Source organism: Heliangelus exortis, chromosome 3 (genome assembly GCF_036169615.1).
Source record: "Heliangelus exortis chromosome 3, bHelExo1.hap1, whole genome shotgun sequence".
Taxonomy (NCBI): domain Eukaryota; kingdom Metazoa; phylum Chordata; class Aves; order Apodiformes; family Trochilidae; genus Heliangelus; species Heliangelus exortis.
The window spans coordinates 27,618,137-27,640,650 of record NC_092424.1 but is presented as its reverse complement, the minus strand read 5'-3'; the positions used below and the strand labels follow the sequence as shown (position 1 = coordinate 27,640,650).

General features: G+C 41.9%; 1 protein-coding gene across 2 annotated transcripts; it reads left to right on the top strand.

Moving 5' to 3' along the window:
* Nucleotides 1–3,483: 3,483 nt before the first annotated feature.
* ACBD3 (acyl-CoA binding domain containing 3) lies at nt 3,484–22,029 on the top strand. 2 transcript variants are annotated; one of them, XM_071739765.1, is made up of 8 exons: nt 3,484–3,817; nt 12,197–12,338; nt 13,401–13,541; nt 14,267–14,425; nt 16,437–16,611; nt 18,776–18,968; nt 19,967–20,251; nt 21,124–22,029. In XM_071739765.1, the coding sequence occupies exons 1-8, from the start codon at nt 3,541–3,543 to the stop codon at nt 21,333–21,335; spliced, it is 1,584 nt and encodes a 527-aa protein (XP_071595866.1). In that variant the 5' UTR covers nt 3,484–3,540; the 3' UTR covers nt 21,336–22,029. The 2 variants fall into 2 exon arrangements, with proteins under 2 accessions (XP_071595866.1, XP_071595867.1); XM_071739766.1 differs by lacking the exon at nt 3,484–3,817 and adding an exon at nt 10,964–11,864 and having other exon boundaries at nt 12,125–12,338.
* The last annotated feature ends 485 nt before the right edge of the window (nt 22,030–22,514 follow it).

Genomic DNA, 22,514 nt, shown 5'->3' with positions numbered 1-22,514 from the left:
TTAATTTCCAACTTTTAAGTCTCGTGTCCTTATTCCCCTTTGGTCTTCCCATGGGAAGGTGGAGGAGGAATAGTAGAAATTCTGTCCTCTGGGTTTTGGTCCTCCCAAACTAAGCCATGAGAGGATGTGCTGGCTGGGATCAAACCCTGAACCAGAGGGACTACTTCCTTCAGGTGTTTTCAAAGAGAAATCCACATGTACTCTGAATTTACATGAATGGAAACCATTCATGTGGCTGTTAATTCACTTTTCTTTTTTTTTCCTGGGTAGATAACCAAAATTGCAATTGCAAATTTCATCAATTTCCATACTCTCTCCTCTGTAAAATCACTTTATTGGTGGAGCTGGTGCACAAATTCCCAGACATATCTTGTTCGGCAATGATTTCTAGATAAAAGTGCTGTACTACTTCTTTAAGCTCACATGCCTGGAAGAGGTGTGATCATTTACGCATTTAACTGCTGCAGATGCAATTGTATCAGCATAAGATATATTAAACCAGTATTGGTTATTTTATTAAGCCAGACTGTTTTTCCATTATCTCCTGTATAGCTGTGTCCATGCTAGAGGATTTTTGCTGTCAAAATAGGAATATTTAGTGAAGATGGACTTAAGCACATGCATGTATCCTCAGGAGTTGCTCTAGCACTCTGTCAATAAACCTGTTTTCAGCAGTGATTAAAACTGTTATTCTAGACATTATTATATCTGTGTGTAATAATTTAGGGAGGTCACTGTGAATGTCACCACAAATTACTACATAAATGAAAGCAGCAGCACAGTGAAGTGTTAGCTTCAAAGCTGAGGCAACTCTTATCCACCCTGCTGTAGAGAGACCCGCTGGGTGAAGGGAACAGATCTGTAATGTACTGTCTTTCTGAGCCATCTAACAGGATATGAAGCACATAGCACTGTTTGCTCCTGGGTGCAAGGCAAGATTAGCCCATGCTTCTGAGGAGAACTTTTGAAGGAAAAAGAAAATTGAATTCTTGTTAATTTCAGGCATCAACTCAAATTGTATACATGTTTCTATTTGGAAATTGTGTATAGATTTCTACTTGCAAAATTACCTTTATATTTTTGTTTTGTTTTGTTTTCTCTCTCTGCTTTTTAGAGGCTTCATTAGTTCTTAGAAAAACTGAAACTATTCCTTCCAGAGGAGGCCATGGTGGAGGTCTTGCAGGCATGGATTCAAAATGGTCTCTTGCTTAACTGAAAAGCAGAAACATAAAATCTTGAGTGGGCTTATTTTTCTCCACAGATATATGACATGTGGATAAACAAGTAATACAGGTTTTCTCAAATATATAAACTACTGAGAATTCTTTCTAACAATCCTTTGGGAAATACATCCTCACTACAAATTAAACTGTACAACTGTTGCCATAGGAAAATATTTATGAAGCACAAACTGCCAGACAAGCAGGAAATGTGTCAGATCAAAACTTTGAAAACAAGCATTTTAACACAAGTGATATTATAAACACACCAAGAAACTGAAGTTGGAACTGATGCTGAAGTGAGAGACCTGTAGAGCAGGGTGCAGGTAAAATAATCTGTTTTGCTGCTAGCCTGGTCCATGAGATAGCACCAAACAATGACGACAGAGCTCTGTGTGCCTGGAGAACTCTAGCCATCAAAAGAGAATGGCACACCCCTGTTCTGCAGTATTCAACAGCAAAAAGCAAACAATATGGTGATTTGATCAGTAAAGTGCTTGATCCTCAATTAAAAAAAAAAAATGCAAGAGGCTACAAAGGATTTCCAATTGGTTATAAAATTCCTTTTGAAACTGATGTGACTCATCATCTGAATTCTGCCTTATATGAAGTAAATAGCGCCCCGAGTGGTATTCACTGTCCCAAAAATACTAACTGGAAACAAAGTACTTTAAATTAAAGCTTTACATTTCTTCTTCCTTTCACCCAAAGGCTCCAAAGCACTTTGTGTGACAGTAAAATCTCTTCAGCATTCCTGAGAGATCAGCAGGTGGCACCAAAACTATCTTGAATGGTTACACCTAGGCAGCAGAACTGACTTCAGAGGACAACCTCAAGAAATGGGCAGCGCGCTTCAACAGAGCCCTGGGGACGGGGAGAAGGGACACTCCCATAGGCATCCCTGGGTTTCAGGAGCTTACAGAGCTGTGTGGTTCTCTTCCTTTGCATCGGCTCTATGAACCACCAGACAGGGATGCCCTGCTTCCCAAAAGTGCAGTCTTGCTTTTTGGCTTGGGTGAGAAACATGACCAACGTGGTACTTATGAATTATTTGCGCTGGAAGGGGCCTTTAAAGGTCATCTAATCCAACCCCCCTGCACTGAGCAGGAGCATCTTCAACTAAAACAGGCTCCTCAGAGCCCCACCCAATCTGACCTTGAATATTTCCAAGGATGGGGCATCTACCACCTCTCTAGACAACCTGTTCCAGTGTTTCATCACCATCATTGTAAAAAATTTCTTCCTTGTATTTAGGTGGAATCTATCCTCTTTTCGTTTAAAACAATTACCCCTTGCCCAGTCTCTACAAGTCCTGTCCCCAACTCTTTTGTATGCCCCCTTTAAGTATTGAAAGGACACAATAAGGTGTCCTCAAAGCCTTCTCCAGGCTGATCAGTCCCAGTGCTGAAGTTCTGTGGGGACCATGACTTGTGCTGCAAACAAACCTCCTTAGCTATGCACAGGAGCAACTCCCTCCTTGCACAGTACGTGGCCACAGTATTATTGCAAACAGTGTTTCATGGTCACAAGGGAGTGAGCTAATTGCAGATACAGCTCTTGGAGAAATAATTGCCTTGTACTCTTACATCTAGCTCATTTCTTTCCTGTGTGAGGCCTGAAACACATTTCCTGAGGAAGGAATGAGGGCAGACCACACAATGGCAGCCAGAGCAGAAGGATTTCAATCTGTGGCATAATCATTAATCATTCATGTTGAAAAATCATTATTCCCTTCTATACAGAACCTAAAAGATTGTCCAAGCTCTAATATAACCTCCTACACCCCGGATCAGCAGCCGAGGCTGCCATACCTGCCCGGGGGATGGGGACGAAACTTATTCCCAGTCCCGAGGGGCACTGGGAATAAAAGCCACGGGACCACTCCGTACGGTTCACGGCCCCGAGAGAGCAGCAAGAGGGGAAGGAGGGATCTGCAACGAGCGGCTGCGAGGAACAGCAGCGAGCTCCAGCGGGCAAGCGCCGTGAGGCAAGGAGGCCCATGCGGACACTGCCGCACGTTCTGGGCTGGGTCGGGGCGCGTCGTCCTCCTTCTCGCTGGGAATGAGCCTGCCCTAGAAACCACGACCCGCCCAAAGCACCCTCTGAGTCCCGGTGATGAAACACCCGGGAGGGAGCAGGGAGAGGGGCGGGGTGTGTTGTGTTGGCGGGGGCGGGCCCGCGAGCGGGGACGGAAGTTCCGGGTCGGAGGGGACGGGAAGTCGGGACGTGGCTGCCGCAGCGAAGCAGGAGGTGGGGGAGGAAGAAGAAAAGGAAGAAGAAAAGGGGGAGGCGGAGGCGGAGGAAGAGGAAGAAGAAGAGGATGGCAGCGGCGGTGCTGCTGAATGCGGACCGGTTCGAGGTCTCGGTCGACGGGCTGACACTGAGCCCCAATGCCGAGGTGCCGCCCTGTGAGCCGGGGGAGCCCGCTGCGGGGCGGAGCCGAGCGGGCCCTGGTTCCCCGGGCCAGAGGGAGGCCGGCGGGGAGGCGGTGTCGGAGGAGGAGGAGGAGGCGTCGGCGGCGTCGGCCCTGAGTCCGGAGCGGCGCTGGGGCTTCGCGCTGGAGGAGCTGTACGGCCTGGCACTCCGCTTTTTCAAAGGTGAGAGCGTCTGGCATCGGCCGCCTCCCCGGCGACCCCGACTTTAGGACGCAGGTGGAGCTGCGGATCCCTTGAGGACCGAGGGGGAGCGGCGCTGTGGCCTGGCTCCCAGGGCTGCTGTTCCAGTCGTGGCAGGGAGCAGGGGCCAGCACCGTGTCATGGCAGTCGGTGGTGGCTGGTGGGGCTACCCTTCTGCTAGTTCCCTCGTGGGGTAAGTCGGGGCGGGGGAGCGGTGAGGAGCCGGGAAGCTGCCCTGGTCCGTGGTGTGTCCCCTTCGTGGGGCCGGGAGATCACTTCCGAGGGTTTGCACCACCCCGCCTACCAATGGAGTAAATACCCAAAACCCCCTTGCAAAGAAAAAGCGTGCAGACGTAGGAGAGTCTTCAATGGTGTCGAATCCGGTGAAAGCCCCTTGCTGGCGTGAGATGCCGTGCCCTCTCCGCGGGGTGGGATCTTCAAGTCTGGCTTTGCCGCTTCCTCTGCCATCGTGACTCGAGCCGTGAAATACCCAGGGTGTAGTCTTGGAGCCAGGTTTGGTCCTGCAGGAAGCCAGAGGTACCTTGGCGCACTCTTTGTTCTCAGGAGGAGGAAGTCTACCATGTGGTTTTGGAGAAAAAGCTGTGCTCTCTGTAGCGTTGTGTTTGTGTACCTTGTAGCAATGTGTGTCTGTGGTGGATTTCAGGTGGCTGCTTTTAGCATCGGGCACAGAGCAGGGACTCCAGCCTGCTCTAGGAAAGCTAGAACTAACTCCCTGCAAAAGTCAGTCTTGTGGCGGTCAGTTGTTATTAGACTCCCCAGGAAAGCTGCCATTTCTGAGGACAAGCATACTGGCAGCTGGAAATTGTGCTGGAAGGGAACACTGTCTGTTTTCTTCGTTTTGGCTGACTTGCACCCTGATAGTTGTTAGGAACTTTAAGTTCTGTTAGGCTGTAAGCAGTTTTCTGGAGCTCTGGTTCTTTGACCCTGTTATGATACCCTTCCACAAAGTTGGGTTTTTTTGTTTTTGTTTTGGTTTGGGCTTTGCTTGTTTTTTTAAGAACCATAAGGGATCACAAGGCCGTTGATTTTAAAATTTTTTTAACTTGTGTCAGAATGTGCTGCAGCTGGGTGTCAGGTTGGAAGCATTGTAACTCCTGTTACAATTTTCTGTTGTTTCATTTTCTATAAACCAAACTGCTTGAAAGGGTTTTGGTATGGTTTAATGAGTGATCTTAAAACATGAAAGAAATGTCTCTGCACTTTGAGATCCTTGTCTCAGTCAGCCATGGTCTCATTTTGTATTTGGTTTAATATTCTACTGGAACACATAGAATATTAACTTTTGTACTGACAGTATAGAAGTTACATGCTATGAATGAGTTTATCTAATTTATTTATAACCTGAGTCTATTATGTCTCAGGCTTTAATGATATTTGTGCTTTCTCTTGGATAGTAATAGTAATGTCAGTGGAGTCTAGGTTCCAGCTTGTGTTGTCTCATCGGTGCATTTGTTGTTGCCTTCCTTTTATTAAAAACTTAATTTGATCATGTTTCATCTTACTGGTCCTCTTTTTTAACCTAGTGCAATTTCTTGCAACACATGGTTTTGCTCATAAAAGGAAAAATTTTCACATTGTGTAGAGTTGTCAGACTTTCCAAATTAAGGGCTTGTTCCTCTATCCTTACAGCTACAATAAAAGTCACATGAAGTCACTGTTCATTTTCATATGTATTTTTTTGCTGAAAGTGACATAACATGAGGCGTTTTATTTATAGATGTGATGGTGATTTACAGGAGCTTGGATTACTGATTCTGCCAGCTTGCTCTGTATCCTTGTTGCTTAAAAATAATTGCTTTTGTTTCCAATTTATTTCTATGTGTCCACTGTCAAAACAGTTGGGGGAGTAGGCATGCTTGTATAGCAACCTTGTAGATGCCAAGGAAAAAAATAGAGATTTCTCCTTTACTTCAAGTATCAATGTACAAGGGATCTGAAGGTCAATGTTGAGATCTTGTTCTTCTAAAAGCTACAGTGATTTGGAGGTAGAGAACGGCCTTTAAGAATAAAGCCAGTTGTTAACCATGCTACAGTGTATATTCGCTACTCACACAGCAACCATAGAAAAAACAAGTGATTCAAGGCAGCGCTTTTTTTTGAAAATTATGGTATTGGGATTAACTGTGGTTATTGGGATGGAAGGAGCTCAACTTGGGATGCTGGAGTGATCCCTGGGTGAGGTCAAAGGGCAAGCAGCTGTTGCCAGTTGAGAAGCTTCCTTTCTGCTTCAATGTGCAAACTTAGTTATCTGGTTGTAATACATGATGTGTGTTCTTCCTAGAAAACTTGAATCTGATAGAAATACTTTGAATGTGCTACTGCTAACACTTGTCTGGTGGCATATTGCTTATAACAGAATTATTTGCTTGAAAACAAAACAGCGGAAGTGCTCCTAAGCAATGTGAAAAATGTGCAACTGAAACTAGGCTATATTAAAGGGATTCAAAAGCTTGTTTAGTCTGTCTCTCATAAAGACAGAAGCAGATCTAAAATGCTTGACCATAGGCCACTTCAACTGTCAGGCCCTGGGCTGTGCAGATGTGTGCTAGTTGTTTTGGGCTTTTTTGGCATCCATAATAGTTTCTGAAGAAAGCTTTTCAGAGTAACAGGCATAGAAAATAGGTGTTTAACAGTGTTCCAGTCCATTTTTCTGTGAAAAACAAGAACCTTCCTCACAATACATAATTTTTCCTTTACTGCTCTTCTGAGCCTCGTTCAGGTCAGCCAGCATTATAGCTGTATTAATAAGCTTCTTTGCTCTACAGTGAAGAGCATAGTCATGTTACTGAAATGGGTATTTTTCTTAATCTCTTGATCTGTCTGTGTTTATGTGCCCTGGGGCAGCTAGCAGAGTAAAAGTTGTCTCTGACAGCTTATTTTGTTTGCTGCGCTGCTCTAAGCAATGCTGGTCAAGGTAACTTGTGTCCTGCAGTAGAAGGGGGTGGCTTGTCTAGCTCTGCCAGCAAATCTCTTTCATTATCAACCTGGCTTTATGGTTTTCCACATCCTGTTACTGAAATACCATTTTACCCAACCTTCAGTATATGACAGTCTCGGATGTGCTCATCCACTGCCTAAAGTGGTTTGCAGTGCTGTACCTCTGAGGAGACAGTATACAAACCATACTGAAATTTTGCTATCTGAAAGCTCTTCTGGTATGTTAAGTACTGTAATTTTGTTTGATTGCTTCAAGTTATTTCCCCTTACCCTAACAAGAATGTCTTCCACCTCAGCAATACATCTATCTATATTAATAGTTTTACTACTTTTTTAGAGGGCTAACTTGATGTCATCATTGTGATTAATAGGTTAAGTAGGCTCTTGTTCTCAAGAATATGGAAACCCTTATATCTGCATTTGGTCATGTTTTGGAAGGGCACACTGGCAGCTCTTCTGTTGATGCAGATCATCTTCAGGAGAGGAGAATTAAAAGTGTAAGAGCATATACTGGGATCTGCAGGCAGCAATTCTGCTTTTCTGTTTTGGTCTTGCTCGTTAAAACTTTGCAAATGAATAGCATTAACATACATGACTTCTGCTTTTAAAAGCTATGAGGTGAAAAATTGCTCTACACAAACTTCTCTAGCTTCTTCTACGTGACTCGACTGAATGCTATTTCATGGGAATTGGGCATTTAGAATGAGTGCAGTAGGTGAAGTTGGAGTGAAAGCTGCAGTATGCTGTGCCATGTTTCTTACAGGAAAATAAATATTCTGAAGTTCATTGGAGTGACAGTATCTTGCATTATGCAATTTTTTCTTAAGGATATTTCTTAAGCTGCCTTGAGTCTGAAATTGCAGTTTTATTGGTATCAGTGGTGCAGTGCTATGTAGTGACAACATAAACCTCTATTTTATCTGCTTTTCATTACTAGTTACAGCTTCATCTTTCTGTTGTGTTTGCATGCCAGCACAGTGATCTTCAAGCATGCGGTTAATTACCTGTAGTGCAAAGGAGGGTCATTAGTGCTCAAAGTATTTGTTTTCTGGAGTATTTAAACCAAGTTGCCTGCAGAACTGGGACCCACTGAAGGTAGGCACTGCCAAGGAGAGGGTTAGTCTGAAGAGCTGATATTTGATGTTCAAGGATTACCTTTCCAGGGGTCACATCATAGTAACAGCGTGTTGGGGTTTTATGGCAGACATCAGTGAGGCCTGAGCTTTCAGTAAGTGGGAGCCAGTCTTTGTGTTCTGGGTAAACTACTTCATGTAGTCAGTGAAGTACATAAACGTGTGTGTATGTATGGGCCCTTACTGGAGAATGCCCAAAGCATTGTAAGTCTGTAGCCTGCCTTATTCGTGGAATCATCCCCTTAAACACTACCTGAGTTTGATCTTTTAGTGGTGCCTGCTGAAGTGTAACATTTAGTTGAGAAATTCCTATTCCAGGTGAGCGATGGTTTGAAGTATGATCACGAAAGAATTCTAATCATCTGTAAGAAAGCTGAGCTCTTCTCTGCCCTGGCTGGGTTATGCATACCAGTGGCATGACGAAGGCTATATAGTTTCTATACTTCTGCTGTGCACATCTCTTTGATTTCTCAGTGTATTTACTGGAGCTCTTTGTTTTTCAACTTCCTGACAGCTTTGTTAGATGTGTGGGTAATACCTACCTAAATGGTATGTTCATGGATGCTTGAATAAATTTGTACTTGTCTGGACTCGCTAATGCTCCTTTTTGGCATGTTTGATTCTATAGATAGCTTCAGGTTTTCTTGTTCAGTGTAATGACAAACATTCCAAATCTTTGGGATAATTATACATTGTAGTTTTTGCTGAAGAATTCACTTGAAAAATAGCTCTTGAATGGCTCCAAATACTTCACTGGGAGTTTGTTTCTAATCTGCACTATCTACAAGTCATTGAAGGCCTGGCATATATTTCTCATCTATAAGTTTTCCTCTCTCATTTAAGCTTGTTTGTTCCTTCGTTGGCTCACCATTTTTCATAAATGCCACTTCTAGCTTCCCTTGATAGTTAGGGCTTGAGGTCAGATTTCTCTGTTCTGTGAAAATGCAGGTGTGCTGCGTACTGCATGGAAAATAACGTTTTGTGCTCCTGTCTGAGCCCTGGGCTGACAGCTTTTCCAGGAGAATGCTGTGGGAGACAGTGTCAAAGGCCTTGCTGAAGTCCAGGTAGACAACATCCACAGCCTTCCCCTCATCCCCCAGGCGGGTCACCTGATCATAAAAGGAGATCAGGTTGGTCAGACAGGACCTGCCCTTCCTAAACCCGTGCTGGCTGGGTTTGATCCCCTGCCCATCCTGTAGGTGCTGTGTGATTGCCCCACAATGATGATCTGCTCCATAACCTTGCCAGGCACTGAGGTCAGGCTGACAGGCTTGGAGTTTCCTGGGTCTCCATCCTGCCTGTTTTGTGGATTGGTGTGACATTCCCCAACTTCCAGTCATCAGGGACCTCCCCTGTGATCCAGGACTGTTGGTAAATGATGGAGAGGAGCTTGGAGAGCTATGCCGTCATCTCCCTCATCACCCTGGGGTGGTTCCCCTCTGGTCCCATAGACTTGTGAGGAACTAAGTGGCTCAGCAGGTTGCTAGCTGTTTGCTCCGGGATTATAGGGGGGCTATTCAGCCTCTTATTTCTCTCTACAAGCTCCAGAAGCCATCTGTCCTCAGGACAACCTGTCTTATTGTTGAAAACTGAGGTAAAGAGTTAAATACCTCAGCCTTTTCCTCATCTTTGGTAACTATGTTTCAACCCATGTCCAACATAGAGTGGAGGTTTTCCTTGCCCCTTCTTTTGCTGTTTATAGATCCCTAGAAAGACTTCTTGTTATCCTTAACAGAAGTGACAAAATTAGGTTCAAATTGTGCCTTCATCTCTCTAATTTTCTTTCTACATGACCTAACTATATTCCTAAACTCTTACTGAGTAGCAAGCCCTTTTTTCTGTAGTCTGTAAGCTCTCTTTTTAACCCAAATTTCCTGTTCATCCATATCAGTTGTCTTCCCCGCTGGCTTTCCTTTTGGCACACAGGGACAGCCTGCTCCTGTGCATTCAGGACTTGCTCCTTGAAGTACACCCATCCCTCCTGGACCCCTTTGTTTTCAGGGGCTGTTTCCCAGGGTAGACCCTGAACTAGTCTTCTGAATAGGAAAAAAAAAAAAAAAAAATAAAAAAAAAAATGCCCTCTTTAAGTCCAGCATAGAGGTTTTATTGAGGGCACTTTTTAAAAGCTTGCACAGCTGTAGGTGCACAGGCTGTGCAAGGTAAGCTGTGCCTTAGGAATGCCTTGAGAAGCATACTTTGCTCAGCAGCTTGACAAAATTTCAGTGTAGTCAACTGACTTGCTTTTAAAAAGTGCCACCCCAGGATATTAAGTATGATTTCGAAGTGTGTGCTGTTCACTGGGGCTAATGGAAGTACTTGCCACCTAGTAAGAAAGTTAAATGTGAAGTATTGAGGAAAAGCCAAAGAAATGCCTGAGAGCAGGAGACCTGAGACCCAGGGAAAGAGCATACTAGGTGTGCTGCTTCGCATCACTTAAGGATCCCAGACTTGTTGGGGGTGAGAAGGGACCTCTGGGGACATCTCTGTTCAGATCTAGTTTCTCAGGACTGTGTACCTTTTGAGGTTTTCTGGGCAACCTGTTGCACTCTCACAGTAAAAAAAAAATACAAACAAAGAAGAAGGAAGATTAAAAAAAAAGAAGAAAACAACCACCCACAAGTCCCACACCTCCTAGGCTTAAGTGGAATTTCCTGTATTTCAGTTTGTGTCTGCTACCTTTTGTCCTTTCCCTGGATACCACTGAGTAGACTCTGGTTCCGACTTTACATCCCCCTTTTCTCCACTCCAGCAGTTATTCTTGGAAATAGGTGGAAGAGATACTTGCTGTAAAGTTGTACGATACTGCAAGAAGAGCAAATATGTGAGATTCTGGAAGAGTGAAGTGGACCTGTAGGCATGGATAATAAATGATTAAATATTTACCTTCCTAATGTTTTGATTCTGTCTTCAAAATTAATGGCATGTATGTACTGGTTCCTTGTTTCTTGTGATGTTCAGTCCAGTAATGTGCTGAACTTAGTCTATAAAAAAATAGGGCTTTATGCTGTGACCGGCAAACACTTGCCCTCTGGGTTTGTCTCTGATTCTTAATTTTCAGAAGCATTTGTTCTGATTTTTCCAGTGAGTTATCCCGCCTCTATAGTTTTGAGATTTGCTTCTTTTCCTGTTAGTAACTGTTCACAAACATTAGCTGAGCAATTTTGCAATATGCAAATAGCTCTAAAATTTAGGTGTGAATTGTACGGTTCAGTTCAGGACTGTAATCAACTTTTTCCAAAGTGACTTTTACTGCTCAAGGAGAGAAACTACCAGCAGACTCTGCCTGTAGTTCCTGGCTACAGGGATAGCTGTTAGTAGTACAGTTATGTGAAATGTCTGCTTACATTCAATAGTGGCTTCCTCATTTCAGCCCATCCATAAGGAGATGGTGTCTACTTACTTGTTTTTGTGCTCAAGAAAAAGATATCTTCTTAATGAACAGTGTTATTACATATAGCAATACCTGTTTCTTTGATTCTGACTGTTTAAATGTGCTGAGGTAATTCCTAGCTGACTAATTCATGTATCATCTTAAATATCTTCTTACTGGTAAATGCATCACAGGATCTAACTGGGACTGTTCCAGAAGGTGTTGTTGTGGAGTCATTGGAATTCTGATTATGTTCAGGCTTGCATTGCCTGCATCACGTGGCCAGGGAGCTCTGTATGCATTGATGTGACAGTCACCTCTAAAACTTTTTTGTGAGGGGTTATTCCAGCTGCCTTGGTTAAGTACAGCAATCAAATTGCCTTAAGGAAAACTTTCCCCTAATTCTGACTTTTGCTCTGTGTATTTTCGTGCCTTAAATTGGCTTGTTCTGGTTTCATCAACATCAAGAGTGTGAAAGGAGAGTAATCTGTAAAGGTAAGATCACATCTTTGTGGAAAATCCTTCCTACCCACACCACAATTGACATATGAGGCACATTAGAAATGAAGTTAAGAATTTTAAATATTTCAGAGATGTAGATCCACATGGGCTGATGTTCACCTAATTAACATAGGTAGTAAGTTATCACAGATATTAAAGATTGACTTGACAGTACAAGGAAAAACACTTCATAATTAAGTTTCAGCAGCTGGAGTTAAATGTGATTCTTCTGGGCAGATCTTTATTTTATTTGAGTAGAACTGAATTTGTGTAACATTTTGTGACTTTACTTTCTTACTCCTTTTTTTTATGGCTAATTCATGATAGTGATTATGCAAAATGCTCTTCGCCATCCTGTGCTTAATCAATTACTCACAACAGTGAAATTTTCTTATGCAGAAAAAGATGGCAAAGCCTTTCATCCAACATATGAAGAAAAACTCAAACTTGTGGCACTGCACAAGCAGGTTCTACTGGGACCTTACAACCCTGACACTTGCCCTGAAGTTGGATTCTTTGATGTGCTGGGTAATGATAGAAGGTAAAGACTGGTACTCTTGTTGGTCTTAACTCTGCTTTTCTTGTCCAAAGAAAATATCATGCAATTTCCATAGTAAGAAGAAAAGTATATGGGGTTGTGTCAATGTATGTGTATGGTAGTGGAAAGTGAGTGACCTCTTGAAATGCATCTTAGAAATCTGAGTCATAGTTAAGTAAAGGAGCTACCAGAAGATTGTTTTGTTTTGTTTTTTTTAAACAACATTAGGAAAAGCTTCTGTGCCTAGAGTGCAGTTTCCCAAAGCAGTTTAAGACTTGTTTAGTGCTGCAATAATGTGCAGGTCTGTGTTGCATCCTAATTCCACACTAGGGTTACAGCAGGGCAAGCTTTTTGCCAGTGGTCACAGCATTCACCATAGCTTCTGTTAATACTGAGGATAACTTCTGAAATTGAATATCTGATGTATGCAAACAATAAATTTTAATAAGAGATGGGCAGTCTCAGACATGTCTCTTGTATTGCTTGCAATTCATGTGCCATTTCTCGTGTCTGTTGTTACTATTTCTAGTTGCAAAGGCAATGTGCAACACAGCACTGGCATCTCAGGGCTGGACACAGTGCTCTGCTTTTGTCCTAAACAGGTGTAGCTTTCCTTTAGGAAGAACCAGGCCATTCCTGGTTCAGCTAACTGAAGCACTATTATCCGTGCTTGTTAACATGTTTGTTCATCTGGGAAAATACGCATTTTTTTCCCAACAAACTAGAGTGAAAGAAGGGTAAAAAAATATTTCGGGTTCATTTGTAGCTGGGAAGTTTCTGGACATAGTTCTGAAGTCAAAGTAGGGTTGATAGTGTGAATGACAATTCACATAGACAAGTAAATCTGTTTAAAAGGGTTGTTCTGGCTCAGGTATAAGAGAGCACTGAAACCTAGAGGTTTAAGGTCTTTTTTGGGGAAAAAAATGTTGGTCCTCTGAAACTGCACAGGATAAATTTGGCCTCTGGTCTCAATTATTTCTTTTTCCTTTTCTGGGTTCTCAGAATTCCCTACTGACTTGAAAACAGTTGAGTATTCTGTTATTTCAGCTGTCTTTTCTCTCTTAGGAAGGAATGGGCTGCCCTTGGAAACATGTCAAAGCAAAAAGCTATGACAGAATTTGTTAAGCTTCTGAGTAGATGCTGCCACTTGTTTTCAACATATGTGACTTCCCACAAGATAGAGAAAGAAGAACAAGAAAAGAAAAGGTAGTGTTTGAGTCCTTTGTTGTTGTAGTGTACAAGTTGACCTGTGGACGGTGTCACAACCAGCTTAGATTGAAGTTGTCTTGGGAAAGAGAAATGCTTCAAGTTTTGGTGGCTGTAGTATCATTTAATCTCCTTAAGCCTTTTTGCTTTGTCTGTAAGGAATGTTTTTTTTGCAAGTGGACACCTGGAATATAAGGATTTTTAAATTTTTTTTGTGATATTGTCATATCTTGAAGAAATACATGCTTCACAAAATGTCTGCTGTGATATGCCTGTGGACTAAATGTGTATAGAACATAAAAATTTCAGATGCTTTAAACTGGTATGCTTTAAACTGGTGTGGGTTAGCAACTTGGGCTGCCTTCTACTATTGTTTACATTAATGTAATTATTAAAATACAGTATTCATGTAATTATTGAACATATGTTAAAGCTTGGAAGATATTTTTAAGATTTCCAGACAATTTTTTTCTGCTGTTGTCTACTGAGGGTAGTGAAGTAACAGGTTAGAATGCATATCAAATTATAATGGTGAATTTACACTTGTCACAGTTAAACTAAACAGTAATAAGTTTTCTTCTTGTATCCAATAAAACACTTCTCCAGTTGAAGTGACCAGACAAAAAGCCTTACTGGGCAGGCGAAAGGCAGGTTGCAGCATGTTGAAAATAACTCACCCTAGGACTGTAGGAATGCTGAAATAGCTTATTGAGTGGCTGTTGCAGAAGACAAGAGGAAGAACGAAGGCAGCGTGAGGAAGAGGAGCGTGAGCGTTTACAGAAAGAAGAAGAAAAACGTCGTCAAGAAGAAGAGGAAAGACTGAGAAGAGAAGAAGAAGAGAGGAGGAGAATAGAGGAGGAACGACTTCGGATGGAGCAACAGAAGTGAGTACCTGACACAAGTACTTCATATGCTAGAACTGAATACCTGAAGTTCAGAGTGCTGGAGTCTGGCAGTGACATTTACATTCTTATTTCAGAGGGACACAGTTTGCAGAGAATAATGTGGTACTGTATGCAGCCCCCTCAGGTGAAAGTGCCAGGGAGGCTTTGTTTAAAGGGAAGGCTGCACCTTATGAAAACTTGTCTCTGCTTCATAAATTATGATTGCTGTGCTTAACTGAGCAGAGTTAAGTGTCCTGGAAGTGTTTTTTTGAACTGCGACTTGAGAATTTTTATCCTTAAACAGAAGGTGGAGCATTGACAAGGGATCACTGCAGTTCAATGGGGTGTTTGGAATGCATGGCTGAAATTTTTCTAACTTGGTAGTCTAGCACTAAAAAGAGAGCGTGTAAAGGTGTTCTTTTTCTAGGAAGTGTAAAGCATCTGCAGATCTTATTTGTACTCTGGCAATCACTGGATTTTAGAAACTTTCTAAAAGCAGTACAAAATTCATGTTCAAATGCACTGATTGTAGTCTGAATCAAATTCTTTAGCTCAAATATACAGCTCTAGTTATATTTCATTGTTCCCATCAAATCCAGATGCAGAAAGCGTGGATCTAGTTTTGTGCCTGTAGTATTTGGGAGTAGTAAATCAGAGCTGTTCCTCATCAGTCAGCAACCATTTTCCATAATAATTTCTTTGCAGGGCCTGTGTGTGAAGTGGAACTTACACTTGCTATGTAGTTGTTTTGAGAGGGAGCAAATGACTAATCCACAAGGATAATTGTTTGTTAACACTGTGAGAGCCAGAAGAGTCTTAACATAGACTTAAATGAACAGAGAATACAATAGAAAGATGTTGCAAAGTAACAAGTGTGCAGGTATGCAATGAAATTTAAGAGATGAGTTTTTAACCAAACAGCAGTTATATGTTAAGTGGTTGTAACTGGTTACAAAGGATTTATACAGAAATATAATGTGGATATATATATATGTATATATAATGTGGATATATATATATATATATATATATATATATATATATATATATATATATATATATATATATATATATACAGCACAAGCATATCTAAAGTCACAGTTTTGCTGAAATAGTAGGTCCTCCACTGTAGGATACAAACCAGTCTAATACTGGAGCTTTAAGAGGGTGATTTTGGAGGAAGGAAGAAGGGCAGGAATCAAAGAATTACTCCTGCTAATGGGTGATATTACTTTCCTCTTCTGAAGCATGGATAGCTGGTCACTAATGGATGTCATGAGACAAAATGAATTGTGGATCTAGTTTGGGTTTTGTTTTTTTTTTTTGCTATATAGCTTCTGTTAGTCCTCTGGAGAGAGAAAGAGAACTGAGCTTGTGCATAAGTTACCTGTGCATTCCTACTGAATTTTCATCAGTTGAGTTTATTGGAGGCACAGGTATCCTATTTGGCAGCATTTTTTCATTCCTGAATCATGCTGCAGTCAGTCATGCTTTTCATATCTTCGCATTCTGTTCTGGGAAATTGAGGTAGTGATGCAGTATGCTCTTAGGTTTACCAGGAAGCACTGCCATGCTGTGCCACAGCAGGTGTGTACTTGGCAATAGTTGTACAAGGGCTGTTAGGAGGATGATTTCTGCTTGTTTCCTGAAGGAAACCAGAACCAGATGTGGGTTTTTTTCCCTTACTTGCTTGAGAAATTCAGTCTTGTTTTTCTTCTAGCACTACATCCTTATCAGGTTACAAATTGAGAACTTCATTAAAGCTCTTGGGGTTTTTACCACTTGATGTTTTTAAACATTGGGAAGAACATGTTGCTGCCTTCTTTATATTCTCAGTATATTTTTAGGCAAAATTCACATTTACGTACCTCTGGGCTCTCCTCTATTACATAGATTTGTTTCAGGTTTTTTTTTTTTTTTCACAGGAATTAACTGTCTTTGAGGCCACTTAAGTCACTAAGTACAGGGATTTCCTTAATACCCTCTTCATGCTCTCTTCCCACCAATCTAGGCAACAGATAATGGCAGCACTGAACTCCCAAACTGCCATTCAGTTCCAGCAGTATGCAGCCCAGCAGTATCCAGGCAACTATGAACAGCAGCAAATCCTAATTCGGCAGCTCCAGGAACAGCATTATCAACAATACATGCAGCAGTTGTATCAAGTCCAACTTGCACAGCAACAGGTATGGCCAGCCAGCTGAGAAACTTAGATGTCATGTCCCAGGCTGTCTTTGGGAGATATTAACATGTCTGCTGTTACCTCCTTGAAAAGACAATTGCTACAAGGAGAGATACGTCCTAGTGACTAATGGAACTTCAGATTCAAATACCCAAACCACTTAATTTAATCTTTTCGAGTAGTTTTCTGAAGCAGCAGAAAATTCTAAGCATCCTTCACTAATTACTTCGTTCAGTGTTGTTCTTGGAAATCATAGGTGAAGCACTCTGCTGCAGCATCTCTTGTGAGTGTAATTTAATGTGCGTACATACCAGTGCATTTGAGCTTGAAAAAATCCTATTCAAGTGACTCTTCATGTAGGTATCACACAGGAGGGTCTGTGCAGGGCAGGAGGCTTTGATGAGCCATATGTTTCCAGATGAACATGCATGCAGCACTGACACATCACTTCTGCATTTGAGATTGCTTCTCTCTGCCAACTTGTGTACCACTCACTTCTCTCTCCTTTTGCATCTATTGTCTGACGTAAGAATCATTAAGTTGCTTGCCTGCAAGAGACTACTTATGATTTCTGTCATAACAGACTTTCGTATTTCTGGTAGCAATGGGTGGCTATAGTAGTACATTACTTAATTGTAAGTGTTTTGTGGCTGGGCTTGAAAGGCTACTTTTCTGTTTAGAGCAATCTTGCTGTGTTCACATCTCAGGCTATTCTGAAGTTCAAGTATGTCCATCTGTAACTGTCTTAAAAAGCTCAAAGCCAAACTTCAGGCTCTAGTACATCTGAGCAGTACCTGAATCATATAGCCTTATAGCTGCTAGCGTGAGGTCTATTGTTCGTGAGCTTAAGACTTAAAGTTCAGTAACTGATTTCCTGTTATTTGTATTTTGACAAAGCTGAACTCCTCAGCAAAGAACTATCTGAAGAAGAAAACCACGTGAACCTCATGAAGTTCAATTAAGGCCAAGTGCAAGGTCCTGCTCCTAGGTGGGGCAGTCTTCAATATCAGTACAGACTGGGGGGAGGGCTGAATGGATTGAGAGAGCCCTTCAGATATGGTCTTGGGGACACTGATGTTTGAAAAACTGGCAATGGACTCTTGCAGCCCAGAAAGCCATCTGTACCTGGGCTGTGTAAAAAGAGGTGTGGCCAGCAGGTTAAGGGATGTGATTCTGCCCCTCTATTCCTCTCTCTCATTAGACCCCACCTGGAGTACTGTATCCTGCTCTGGTATCCCCAGTACAAGAAAGGCATGGACTTGTTACAACATGATTTGGTGAAGTGGTATAGGGAAGTCAGAGGCTTCCTGCCCTCTTACAGTTACTCTTGAAGCTTAGTAACACCTTTGATGTGGTAGTGGTAAACAAAAGCTATAGCCTCATCAGTCTTGTCCTCAATGCCTTCTGTGATTGGTACTACTTCCTTGAGACTGAGGTGTCAAGAGATGCTGCTGCTAATTTTCTTCAATGCTATCAGCACTGCTCCTTCCAATCGTGTCTGCTGCCAGTTTTCTTTAATGCTGTCAGCACTGCTCGTTGCAGTCGTGGCTGTCTGCTTTCTGTGTACAGAAAAGTAATGCCCTCCAGGGCCCAGGGGAAACAGGATGGTTGTTACCTTGTATAATCTCATTTTAGATGTATTTCACTCTTTGCACAGGGACAGAATGATAAATTCTGTGGATTTGATGGAGAGCCCTGTTGAGCAAGTTAAATCATGAACTGGCTAGTGCTTAATAGACCTGAGGTACTTCCACCTCTTATACCTGGATGAACTCAAGCTAGAACACTTTCAGCCCACTAGTAAACACCAACAAAGAAGTCATTACTTTCAATTTTAAAAGAGATGTTACAAAGATTACTGAAATGCAGAACTCCTGTAGTTAAGAGCAAAAGTTGGTGCCTGCCCTAATTAACTTGTAAATTTAATCGTTTTGTTCAGGCTGTATCCACCAGCCTAGAACCAAGTGCCTACATTTCTCCTGTTATGAAGTACATGTAATTCTCACTTGTTAATGTTCACTGCTTCTGGTCTTCTGTGTCAAGCCTCCTTATGGGGTGCAGGGGGGAGAGGATTTTTTTTTTTTCCCTTAAAGCATGTATCTTTTGCTGAAAGAGGGAGATATCTTGGAAGGTTTGGGGTTTACTTGGCTTGATTTCTGTCATTTTAGGCAGCCTTACAAAAACAACAGGAGGTGGCTGTGGCAGCAACAGGGGCACCTCTGACTACTGCATCAAAGGTGAACGTACCTGCCCCAGGGGACACCGTCTCCATTAATGGGCAGGCCAGTGCACATGTAGACAGCCCCGAAAAAGAGCTGGATCCAGAAGCTTTGGAAGAAGCACTGGAGAATGGACCAAAAGGTAGGACTAGCTAGGTTTTCACTGTTTATTTTTAATTAAGGAACCTTTTTTAGGATTCAGCTGTCTTAAATAAGGTTATGCGGCTCTTTCCTTGGATTCACTGAGCTATGCAAGAGCTAGATTTGATTCCTGGGTCCAGTTTCTTTCAAGGGAGTATGATACTGCACAGGCAAAATGCAGCTTTGAGGGGAGGGAGAGAGGAAACAGCAAAAGTGTTTCAGACAAAGTGGATGGAATCCAGAATTACCTTTCATTCTTGACTTAAAGGAAAGGAGCATAAAAGCTCCTGCAGAAAGCTGTTTTGTGTAGAAATATGTCCAATCTTATCTGAATTAAGGTAAAAACTTGCAGCTTAAGATAAAGCCAAATTCTTACTCTCTCTGAATGCTGCCCTATCTGTGGCTTAGTCCTGTCTTATATGCAGTCTGGACTTCCTCAGACAGCTTCTAGGAAGCTGTGGAAGTGGATCAGTAAAAGTAATTTCCCAGCAGCTCTCCTTGCTGGTATTTCTGGCTGTTTCCTCTGTACTTTTATCCACAATCAGTAGTCATCAAAACACTTGCTTGGATCCCAGTATGTAACCACCACTAGTATGGTCCCTGTCTGCATGAGGTGTTCAAAATTTTTGTCAATACTTGACAATTTCTAGACAAATTCAAAACCTCTAGTTCTGTCATGTTACAGATCCTTTCAGTTAAGGATTCTGTGCAATGTAACCCTTTCACCTTTAACAGTATATCTGTCTTCTGAATCTTTTCTGCATAAGCACTGTTGGCCTAAATGTGGCAGAGGATTTAAGTGTGCAGTATCTAAAGTTGCACTGCATTTCAAGCAAGTTTCAACTGTGAAAAGATGTTTTTTCAGTAAAAAAACAAAACAAAACAAAATTACTTAGAAGCAACTGTTTATGGTTCTAAGGTGCCCCTATGGCACACTTAATTATTTAGCATAAAAACTGAAACAGAGCTTAACTGGAGTATTTCCTCCCCTCTTCCCAGACTCTGCTCCAGTGATAGCTGCCCCATCAATGTGGACACGACCCCAGATAAAAGACTTCAAGGAAAAAATCCGGCAGGATGCAGACTCTGTGATCACAGTGGGCCGAGGGGAAGTGGTTACAGTTAGAGTACCAACTCATGAAGAGGGGTCTTACCTCTTTTGGGAATTTGCTACAGACAATTATGACATTGGGTTTGGGGTGTATTTTGAATGGACAGACTCCCCTAATACTGCAGTCAGTGTGCATGTCAGCGAATCCAGTGATGATGAGGATGAAGAAGAAGGTAAGCATGCTTATTTGTATAATCTGCCAGACCCACAGAGCTTGCTCGGGTAAAACTCAATTGATTGTTTTGGAATCTCCTAGTTCTGCCAGCTTTCATATAGCTGGAATCTTGTCTTCAATTTTGAATAGAAAGTGCAGTTCTGCAACTAACTTCAGTCACCTGCTTTGGTCACAGATAAGCAGTTGGGGGTAAGGAAATACTCTTCCCAAGTATTACTCCTTAGTAATACTTAGTGTGCCCTCTTATCCATTTCAACTATTCAGTAAGCTAGATGAAGCCCATGCCATACTAGAGCACAGGGAATCTGCACACTGAAATGCTTAAGAAAAATCCTGTACTGCAGTTCATGAACCCTTTTGTGGGAGGAAGTTTCCTTGAGACTTCAGCAAAACAGCTTGAAAGTGCAGTTCTGGATAGTGGCCAGGACACAAGTCACAGCCTTTTCCTATGGATTAGTCTAGCATGCCATGAGAAAAAATGTTTCAAAAATGAGTGTGAGATTTGCTTAGAATGAACTACTCTGGCACAGAAAACAGTGGCCTTCTGGATACTGAGTAATCAAATATGTCAGATCAGTAGCAATCAATGTGGGGTAATACTTTAATGAAAACTAGAGCTTGGCATCTCTACAAACTGCCCCAGCTATGCTGGGGAGATGACTATTGTGGATTCTAATATCAAACTGTAAATTTCATGATGAGGTGAGCGTGCTTACTGTTCCTCCTGTTTTAAATGCTTTCACTCCTTTGACTTGACTGATTTGTAAACTAACAAAGAGTGCCTTGTCTACAGAACAGTCTGAAATTTTTCTCTCGTAAAGTATCCACCCGTGTTATCTGACACCTTTTCACCTTTTTTTTCCCTTGCAGAAAATACTACCAGTGAAGAAAAAGTCAAAAAGAATGCCAACAAGTCTCAGCTAGATGAAATAGTGCCTGTGTACAGACGAGACTGTCATGAAGAAGTGTATGCTGGCAGCCACCAGTACCCAGGGAGAGGAGTTTATCTTCTTAAATTTGACAACTCCTACTCTCTATGGAGGTCAAAAACAGTTTACTACAGAGTTTATTATACTAGATAAAGGTGTGCCTGTGTCTGGGGCTGGGCTGTGCAGATGATGTAATTTTATTTGGAATTTTCTTCAAGCATAATGGATCCTTCTAAGTCTGTGTTCTATGGTGTCTGTGTCTGTATGGCTTTTGTGAACTTTATCAAGTAGACACTGGGATCTTCCTGCTCCATGACACTAATGCATATTGCATTGGGCTTAAAACAGGATCTCTCTAGCCCTCTTACATATTGGAGTTAACCATTGGAAGTCATTGGCTCCAGTGCTAAGGTCACATCAGCTGTATTTGTTAAAGCTTCATGAAAAACAGAGCTACTGGCTCACAGGCTGGGTGATCTGATGTTTTAAGGTCTGGATGCTTTGAATAACTTGTTGATGGTTAACTTAAAGGTCCCATCGATAAGTGGTAGATTTGGATGCAGTTTGCAGTGTAGCAAGTTTCTCTTAGCTGTAATTGAGACTTTTACGCCATTAAAACTTTAGGTTGATGCAGTTTAGAAACAAGTTGTCTGGCTTCTGTCCTCATCAAAGGATAAACGTTAAGTTCCTTTAACCACTGTAGTGGCTAAGGCAAAGATGAACAGCATCCTAAAAGTACAGCAAATAACCTCTTTGAAGATGTAAACTGATGATGAAAAGTGTACTTACCAAGAACAATGATCTCTGCTCTACTGTTAACCTTAGAATAAAAAAGGTAATTTTTTAAAGCAATTGACTTTGAACTATAAGCTATTTTTATGTCTGGGTTTTTAAGGGGCAGATGTTAAAAAAAAAGGAAAACCAACAATCAGTCAAAACCCAAACTGAAACTAGTTTTCTGCACAACATTTTAGTTTGTTTTTGTAAAACCTGAATAAGCATGTTGTACATCTGAAGAACAGTAAGTCACTTTGATGAAGTACAGGAGTTAGTGTTGCATTAAAGATGGAAATCACTGCCAGTCTGTATTAGTCTGAATTGGTCATACTTTGGTGCAAACTTTCTGCTTTCATCTGTAACTGTCTGCAGAAAGGCAGAGTGCATGTACAGAGACTTAATGTACCTTTGATCTCTGTTCCATATGGCTTAGTTTGGACACTCCATATTTTGTGTAGTGGAAAAATGCAGGTGACTGCTTGACTTGAAACCACATTAAGAATCTGCTGTCCTTGGAGCCCTGCACCCCAGGGGTGATGTGTTGTGATGACAACT

Coding starts and splice junctions, on each gene's coding strand:
- ACBD3 (XM_071739765.1), top strand. CDS start 3,541: ATGGCAGCGGCGGTGCTGCTGAATGCGGACCGGTTCGAGGTCTCGGTC. Junction 13,542..14,266: donor GAAGAACAAGAAAAGAAAAG/GTAGTGTTTGAG, acceptor TGGCTGTTGCAG/AAGACAAGAGGAAGAACGAA. Junction 18,969..19,966: donor ACTGGAGAATGGACCAAAAG/GTAGGACTAGCT, acceptor CCCTCTTCCCAG/ACTCTGCTCCAGTGATAGCT.